At 41.0% G+C, this 9479-nt stretch overlaps 1 protein-coding gene across 3 annotated transcripts; it reads left to right on the forward strand.

The window, feature by feature from the left end:
• The first annotated feature begins 1267 nt into the window (after window positions 1-1267).
• On the forward strand, window positions 1268-6932 carry LOC124122850 (multiple epidermal growth factor-like domains protein 10). 3 transcript variants are annotated; one of them, XM_048402064.1, is made up of 5 exons: window positions 1268-1471; window positions 1889-1950; window positions 3214-3266; window positions 3705-4643; window positions 6018-6932. In XM_048402064.1, the coding sequence occupies exons 3-5, from the start codon at window positions 3233-3235 to the stop codon at window positions 6059-6061; spliced, it is 1017 nt and encodes a 338-aa protein (XP_048258021.1). In that variant the 5' UTR covers window positions 1268-1471; window positions 1889-1950; window positions 3214-3232; the 3' UTR covers window positions 6062-6932. The 3 variants fall into 3 exon arrangements, with proteins under 3 accessions (XP_048258021.1, XP_048258023.1, XP_048258022.1); XM_048402066.1 differs by having other exon boundaries at window positions 3708-4643; XM_048402065.1 differs by having other exon boundaries at window positions 1268-1457.
• Window positions 6933-9479: the final 2547 nt, after the last annotated feature.

Genomic DNA, 9479 nt, shown 5'->3' on the forward strand with positions numbered 1-9479 from the left:
GCCTCTACTGTTTCAAGCTTTGGGGTCGTGTTCGGCAATTTGACGGTATGGCCCCGAAGCCATCTTTCACATAACAATTTAAAATGGATAGACGTCTTTTTCATTTACACAAACTACAGCAAGCAAAGTGGATATTGTTTGTGTGCATATTCTTGACATTATACTGGCATCCTTCAGAGACTAATTGAGGGCGTGGTGGCCCAGTCGTCTAAGGCGCCGCGATTCGCTACATACAGTAGGGGATCAAAACAGGTTATTTTAGTATGACGAAACAGGTTATTTTAGTATGATGAAACGGGGTTTTCAGTATGATGAAACGGGTTGTTAAGTATGATGAAACGGCGTGTTTGGTATGACGAAAAAGGGTTTTTAGTATGATGAAATGGGTTAACGTACATGGGTAATGTGATATTGTTAACAAGTTTCATATGAAAATGATATTCTCCACTTTGTGAGGTGACGGTGAGATGAAAGGGTGTATTATAATAACAGAATATTGCAGTTAGGTTTGGACTAGGATGTACATATGCTTGTGTCTGTTTGTGTGTGTGTGTGTGCGTGCGGGCAGTGTGTGTGTTCGATTACGTATATTGTATGTGTGAGTGTGCACTTTCACTGATATCTTCTAAATGGAAATGAATCCACTATATATGATAATAGAGAGTGAGTATTCCCTTTTATCAATATTTCATAAATAATACTGGCAGAAAAAAAGAAAGTAATGGGTTTCACTCATAGTACATATGTTGGAACCGAACCCGGGTCAACCCATCGTCCTCTATATGAAAATACCCCCATTAGCCCGTTTTTATTGTGTAAGATTTAGAACTGAAAGTCGTTTTTATATAATTACTGCTCCCTTTGACAATTAATTCCCCTTCTTATACAACAGTGTGACGTGAAGGGGTAATCCCCCTATATCCCAGGCAAGACACACACAGTGCTACGATAGACGTATAGAAAATTATCTCCTACACAAAAGAACATGCGTCAGCTCTACACTTGACTAAACAATTTCTCGGAGAGCAGTGGTTGCTTGTAATGGACATTCGTGACACCTATAAACTGTTTGTAGTCTGCACTCAGCTCAGATCCAACTCTACAGCCTTCTTAAGAAGCGTGTCAGTATTTCCCGGGATGTATCCTGTCACTGAACAGCAGAACAAAGACAACAAGTGTTTGCGTCACCTGTGAATCTTGTCAGCAAATAAGCAATCAGGCCAGTGAGCCATAAATCCCACGTATTTGATTCCCCGAGAATTCAACTTTCGTTTAGGCATGTCATTATTATGATCAAATAAATGTCAATGTAAAATAACTTATACTGTATATTTGTTGCAGGTTTTCAGGTATAACGTTCGGTGTATGGACAGGTGGGATCCAGGTTTGCCCAGATCTTTGGACGGTCAATTCCTTCTTTGACGACCGAATGAAGAAACAAAGCTAAACAGCAGCGGGTTCGTCATTCAGAGTGAGTGAGTGAGTGAGTGAGTGAGTGGGTGAGTGAGTGAGTGAGTGGGTGGGTGGGTGGGTGGGTTGGTGAGTGAGTGAGTGAGTGAGTATGGTTTTACGCCGCTTTTAGCATATTCCAGCAATATCACGGCGGGGGACACCAGAAATGGGCTTCACACATTGTACCCATGTCGGGAATCGAACACGGGTCTTCGGCGTGATGAGCGAACGCTTTAACCACTAGGCTACCCGACAATTCTAACAAAACTATAAGATCTTTAGACTATCTCCCAACAACACTTTCGGCTTCATTTTTATTAAATGAGATAGTGTGTATTTGGCCACATTATTGTAATTATTAATATACATCATTATGAACCACGAATCGTTGTGATTAAATAAATTTCAATATATGTTATACAGTTTTTTGGTGCAGGGTTTCAGGTGTAAGGTTCAAGGTACGGCAAGGGCACAGACAGGAAGACACCTCTGATGCAGGTAAGTTCTGAAAGTTCCTTTGTGAGTTGATATGAAATCGGGTTTAACGTCGGGTTGAAGAATATTGTACTTAAAGAGATGTGCCTCAACGCGCGCGCGTGTGTGTGCATCTGTGCGTGGGCTAATACTAGTTTGGACATTAAGCTTAAGTAATATCGACGCTCTGATCTCTTTCAAATATGGTCAGTTAGAAATAGACGAGACCAGTGAAACCGCCTCATATTTTTCATATTTAGATGTATATATCGAGATTAAGACAGACAATAATACATGCACAAATTGTCTTCAGTTGTACCCCATTCAACTTTTCAAAATGTTGGACAGTCATCCCCATGCGTGCTTTCTTATATCTCCGGGGCGGTCGGGTAACCTAGTGGTTAAAGCGTTCGCTCGTCACGCCGAAGACCCGGGTTCGATTCCCGACATGGGTACAATGTGTGAAGCCCATTTCTGCTGTCCCCCGCCGTGATATTGCTGGAATATTGCTAAAAGCGGCGTAAAACCATACTCACTGACTCACTCACTCACTCATGTCAATAAATAGTCCAGAAGCCCTAGGCTTTGGTCTCCTCATTTCACAAGTTTTGAGAACGAAGTTTTTCTTCAAAGATGTCAAGGATGAGGGCTGACAAAAGTGTATCCACAAGACTGTGTGACAAGAGGGATTAGTATTAGTTAAACGTTCCTGCAGCATGCCCTGTCTACGAAGATTTAAAACAGGGTCATACGACTCTTTCTTTTTATCAGGATTTCAGCTCCCACAGCCTCGGTAAATGTTCAAACTGCTGTATAATGGAAATGTAGAGCACGGTTCCAAATTTGTAACATCACTGACACAAGTGTTGATCCTTAGTTTAATTTGTGCAATAAATGCATGTTCCCGTGTTTGTTCATGTGCACACTTGACTTGTACAAGAACACGCACGCACGCACGCACGCACGCACGCACGCACGCACGCACGCGCGCACGCACGCACGGGAAACTCCATTTCACCTCCCCTGTTCACGAACACCAGGTATCATCACTATTTCATAGGGATCCATCAACACATACTTATGATATAATCGCAACACTGAACTGTTAGTTTCTAATGTTTATCTACACATTTGTTTTGAATAGGATCGCCAAAAAGTGGGTGAGTTAAAATTTAAATGTAAAGTCGCATCGGCATACATTCAGTCACAGTAGCTACTCTCCCAAAAGGGAAAGTTAAGATCCAAATAATGAAATGTGTAACACCTTACTACTTGTATGCACCACAGCCTTCTTCAAATGTGAACGATGAAAACGATGACAACGAATCTGTTCCTACTGTGTGAGTATGGTTTCATTCCTTGCTTTAAGATTTCTAGATGATGCCCCACATAGCCCGCTGTCAGATAAGTTACAGATCTAGAACTTCTAATAATTGCGAATAAATTGACATGTTTATGTCATATCGACACGGGACATCTATCAAGTAGCGAATAGTACCGGGCATATCCGATACGAATGCAAGGACTAAAGCTCTAGATGTCCGTGAAACAGTTCACAAGTCTTACTTCCGACCATACGGGCCCAAATTATGTCGGTTATACCGGTTCAACAACCTGAGAATATTGTTAAATTTTTAAATGCATCTTTCAATGTTTTGTTCTTAGATGAATCCTGATTGAAGTGGTTAAACCTAACCTGAATAATAAATAATAAACTTAAAAATAAAATGTAAACTCATTTATTCGAATGGTAATGATTGCATGATTTTATGTTCCAGTAGTTTTCATATGCCCTTCGTCTGCTTATTCCAACTGTCTGTGGTCCACGGAAGAAACACCGTGCCCTGAATGTGTGCTGGGATGGTATGAAAGCAGCTGTGACAACAGGTGTATTGGTTTCTGTGACAACGGTGGCTGTCACAGGGACTCAGGACAATGCCTGCAGTGCCAGGGTGGCTACTATACCTCCACCTGTACAACAAAGTGTCCCCCACACTGCAGGGAGAACGATGACGGGCATGCATACTGTGACCGAACGACGGGACATTGTTCACAATATTGTAAAGATGGTTGGTGGGGAGACAGGTGTGAGCGAGCCTGCAGTGAAGGATGTGTGGACAACTCCTGCTTCTCCTGGGAAAGGTATTGTAACAAGGGCTGCCTCCAGGGTTGGACTGGTGACGATTGTGGCACAAGATGTCCAAGCGGCTGCCATCAAAACGCATGCGAGCCAGATAAAAGAGGTAGATGTACCCAAGGTTGTCGCCTTGGCTTCCACGGCCATCACTGTGATCAGCCCTGTGATAGTCGCTGTAGGGAGCAGGACTGTGTTTACGACCACCAAATAAAGTCTGCAGTCTGTAGACAGGGCTGTGTGGACGGATGGATGTCTCCTGACTGTCGAAGGAAGTGCTCTCGCAACTGTGAAGCATGTCTGCAAGAGTCTCGAAATTGTTCTCGATGTTCGCAAGGCTACTGGGGAGTTGACTGCGCCAGTGTGTGTAGTTCCACGTGTTCTCACGGGACATGTGATATGGATGGAAAGTGCTTTGCATGTCAACCTGGTTACTTTGGCAACACTTGTGAACGCAGTTGTGGGACTGATTGTGGCAGGTGCGACATGACGAATAAAGATGGGCGATGTGATGACGTTTGTGTCACACTTTGTTCAAACAATACAAATGGACTTCCCGGCTCTAGTTATGCTGTACATACAGGTGAGTTTCTATGTCATTGAGAAATTGTAGCGATCAAGGCTAAAGTTATCATTTAAACTCAAATGCTGTTGACCTTTTGTACAGCTACATACATGTAGTACATATCACGTGACCATCCACTTCAATACAATTAACACATCTCCATTCTATTAATTATTGATATTCTATTGAAGCTAGTCACATCCCCAGCCACAGTCAGTTGCACTTTGATGTGATTGTTATTCGTTTTCTCAAATGAGTGTTCACCAGTGGCCCCCCTCGCATGTTTAAGACAAAAAAGGCTCTCCTTGTGTAAGGTGTGCTAGACTTCTATGACAAAGGTTTTGAATCCTGATTCTCCCTGATTCTCTTTCAAGATCTGGCTTTACTTGGTTTAATAATTAAAGGAGCGATCGAATAGGAAAGATGCTTCGACAGTTAGAACAGTAAAATTACTATTTTCAAAGAGTTTCTGAAAAATGATGTTCATTAGTGTTTCAAGAAAACATGGTTCATAATTTGATTTATTACTAATTAGGGAAGACTGATTGTCTGTAACAAATCTCCGATACTTGCTCATTGATCTGATTGGTCAGTTGAAGCATAATGCTTAATTGTTGAGAAAAATACATGACGTCATCTGAACAATAGGTTGCCTTCATTGAGTGAGTGAGTGATTGAGTGAGTGAGTATGGTTTTACGCCGCTTTTAGCAATATTCTAGCATTATCACGGCGGGGAACACATGAAAGAGGCAATGTGCCCATGTGGGGAATCAACCCGGGTTTTCAGCATGTTGCTTTAACCACTAGGCAAGCCCACCGCCCCTGTCTTCGTTGAAGTTAATCAGTAGGGTTGACATTTCATAAGGTTTTCTCACTTAACATATCTGTGTTGTTTGTGTCTGTTTGTTGTTGAAAGCCGCACACAGCAATAGTCCAGATGCATGACGGCGATCTGAAAATAAGTCTGGACAAGACAATCTGGTGATTGATATCATGAGCATCAATCCACGCATCTGAGAAACGATGCCATGCATCAACTAAGTCAGTGAACCTGACCACCCGATCTTTTTAGTCGCCTCTTACGACGAGCTAGGTTGTTGAAGACCTAACATGGATCTTCACGTGTTATTTTTGGCTAGTAATATATAGAATAACCTTCCTGAAACTGATCATGTGTACCTCGTGAATGAATACTCTTGCGAACTGACACAGTCATAATTAAACTATAAGCATTTGCCAAAGATGTGTAGCTGTCCCATGGCAATATGTATTTCCCCTCCAACAACTTCTTATTCTACCTCGAATCCAATGAAATGAAAACGGTTTTCGCCATTTATCAAACTGAGATCCAACTCGACTATGATACTTAAACAGTGCATTTTTTGTTTCAGATGAGAGGAATACATCAGGCCGTTGTGGAGATGGATTCCTGTAGCTTCCTGTCCCACTTCTCCTCATGAACCTGTCATTCCATGTATTATGTAGATGAAATTGTGATGCATCAGAGATGCCCCGTTGAGATGGCATTGACCATCAGTAAAATATGTGTGTCGTCTGTTTCATCTTTATAGTCGAACGATATTCTAACTGCATGTACATGACGGACAAGAATAAGCCCCAATCATTCCATGATGACAATACGACATCATCCTTTGTTGGGGATCAGATTACGACATATAACAGCAGCTCATATTGCCCTTGATATTATTGCGCCCTACCGATAACTGTTTACGCCTCCTTTGCAATTAGTCAAACCAGAAGTAGACATTACACTTACTCATTTAAAAAATCCAATATTAACCAGTTAATCCTTCAGCAGGAATCTGTCCAGTTACGCTCTAAACATAATTCTCACCACTACATCTTCACAAATGGATCCAAGGATGGCGCCAAAGTTGCCAGTGCCGCCATAATTGGTTCAAAAACTATTTCTTCAAGATTACCAGGTACAGCTACATATTTACTGCTGAAGCTATTCAAACAACCTTGACATATATTCAGAAACAAACTGCATGTTAACTCTTCATCATTTTCTTTGATTCTTTGTCATGCCTTCAGGCACTTAAAAACGTCAACCCGAATCATCCGTTAAGATCCCTTTTCACCCTGGATTCCCCTCCTCTGCTATCTCGAAAGCTTGACCGCTGTCGGTGCTGGGTGAATCTGATAATATTATCACTTTTAGCTGTTGGGACTGTTATTGTGTTTGATACTGACCACTGCTATTATATTATGATTATTGTACTTCCCGTCTGTGTACAGACATTGTAATTAATGTGCAGTAATTTGTATTGATTTGTAAACCTTGAGAATTTTGTAATACATTTGTTGATTGCACACCATTAGTTGTTTATTTGTTGCTTTCACACTTAAGTCTTTTCTGTACATTGTTTAAATTTGGGAATCGACACGTAACAAAGCATAGTGTTCATCTTCTGCTTAACTCACATGTTGACTGTGGCCTGATGTGATATAATGTGATAGAGTCTGGACGTTCAGGTAGATACATATGACATATTACCAAAAGGCAATGCAGTTGAATACTGTTGTGTTGAAATTGAACCAACCCACGTCAATATTACGCAATATCCAAAGCTTCGACAAAAATGAAAATTATGAATAAAGAATGATTACGCAGGGACCACGTTTATTTCCCGACGAGACAACCACACGTTAGACACAACAAACGACGTTTGACTGTATATGAATTGACTTGGAGTCAAGATTAGCAGATCTGTTGGCCGCCGATGTCTGGCTCGCCCCCTTTACACGTGGTTGTTGGCCCGTGAACATTTGCAACAAGTCCTCCACTGTGAATCATTCCATTCAAGTTTACCTTGGTAACTTACCAGACACAAGTGATTAAGTTTGTCATGCAGTCAAACTTATTTATTCTGAACTATTTGAAAGAAAACGTGTGATAGAGGAATATGTTGACAATGGTATCATCCACCTTGAATCAACTTCCTCACGGTCTTCATACATTGTAACACACGTTCATTGATATAAGACACAAATAGTAACTGGAGGATTACAATCTTTATTTCAGGTTTAGATTTCATGATATGTCAACAAATAACAAATTTCTTTATGCAAGACCAAAGGAAAGTATCGACGTCAAATATTATTCCACCTGAAAAGGTTTCTTCTTGGCGATAATTCACAGTATGAAGCGTGTTCCCATCTCTATGTGGCAGAGATAGTGCAACTAACTTAAACAGTCACTGAAAGGTACAATGAATGAACCCGCACTACAGGTGTGAGTTGATGGTGTTGATGTTGATGATCATAGGAAATATCTGCTACAAGCAGGTTCATTACATAGGATTAATTATAACTACTCATAGTTTTCGCAGCACGTTCACATACATTGTGTGTATGTGTGTGTGTGTGTGTGTGTGTATGTGTGTGTGTGTGTGTGTGTGTGTGTGTGTGTGTGTGTGTGTATGTGTGTGTGTACGTGTGTGTGTGTGTGTGTGTGTGTGTGTGTGTGTGTGTGTGTGTGTGTGTGTGTGTGTGTACGTGTGTGTGTGTGTGGTGTGTGTGTGTGTGTGTGTGTGTGTGTGTGTGTGTGTGTGTGTGTGTGTGTGTGTGTACGTGTGTGTGTGTGGTGTGGTGTGTGTGTGTACGTGTGTGTGTGTGTGTGTGTGTGTGTGTATGTGTGTGTGTGTGTGTGTGTGTGTGTGTGTGTGTGTGTGTGTGTGTGTGTGTGTGTATGTGTGTGTGTACGTGTGTGTGTGTGGTGTGGTGTGTGTGTGTGTGTGTGTGTGTGTGTGTACATGACATTGTATACAGCTATAGTTCTTCCAACAGTCTCCTAACCGAATGTAATATTTTTTTCAGGACAATAGACAACCAAATATTCCCGAGAGACTCTTGCGCAGCCTGTTTATCTGTGGTTCCCGATGACATCTAGACTTTCTAGACAGACGGTATACGTGAATGTGTTTCATCAGCTGCAAAAACACGCTGACATATGATGGTACTAGTCAAAATAAGTAGCTGCACTGGATATCGTTTTTGTCACTGTACTGATGGGTCAAATTTGTAAATATCCTCAACACGCTTTAAATCCTTTTCTGAGGCCTTGAATGCTACTTAAGGGAAACTGACATTAGGAAAGTTGGACGTCATCCTCCCTCTTGTCATACAGTCATGAGGAGAGACTTTGTCACTCAGAATCTTTATGCATAGGTCTAAAAATATAACCGTAGAGGCGGTACACGACACAAGAAGTTTTATTTGACGTCGGTTATTACAGGTAACGGTATAACTTTGAATCTTTAAAGCTATTAATGCCATGAAACAATGGAGAGGAAATGCATAATAAACTGAAATATCAACATGTGTATTGGAAGCTAAGACATGTTTATAGTAAAATATTTAAAGGAAATACAAGGAAATCACAAGGATATTCACAAAATATTTACACGTAGAACGTTTTCACATTCGGAAGAAGCCTGCAGAAATCTCAGATTTTTTTAAATTGTTTGGCAGATGAAGATCCTGGTGGCCTCATAAGCATAATGTTGATCCCCGGGGAGTCTCCGCCATCAGATGGAATAGGTCAGCGTCTTCGGGGTCATCAAATGTTGGTCACTGGTCTCTTTTTAATTACTCCAAATTGGTCATCTTCGGGAGGGAACTGGCTTTATCATCATACCATCATTCAATATATCTTTTTGCGAATAACAAGGAAACAGAACAACTACTACATGCAAACAAAGATTTAAAGTTACACATCAAGAAAAAATCAAGGACGATTATTATTTTATTTATGTATATGTTCTTATTGTGTGTAGGCTGTTTATGCTGTTTGTTAGTTCAATGTTTAATGCAGCAGGAATAAAATT

The sequence above is a fragment of the Haliotis rufescens genome, unplaced genomic scaffold (assembly GCF_023055435.1).
Source record: "Haliotis rufescens isolate VD_foot unplaced genomic scaffold, xgHalRufe1.0.p SCAF_24, whole genome shotgun sequence".
Classification (NCBI taxonomy): domain Eukaryota; kingdom Metazoa; phylum Mollusca; class Gastropoda; order Lepetellida; family Haliotidae; genus Haliotis; species Haliotis rufescens.

Bases quoted from the DNA above. Each gene is read 5' to 3' on its own strand.
- LOC124122850 (XM_048402064.1), top strand. From the start codon at position 3,233: ATGAAAACGATGACAACGAATCTGTTCCTACTGT. The intron at 3,267-3,704 runs GTGAGTATGGTT...TTTATGTTCCAG, and splicing joins AACGAATCTGTTCCTACTGT to TAGTTTTCATATGCCCTTCG. The intron at 4,644-6,017 runs GTGAGTTTCTAT...TTTTTGTTTCAG, and splicing joins TAGTTATGCTGTACATACAG to ATGAGAGGAATACATCAGGC.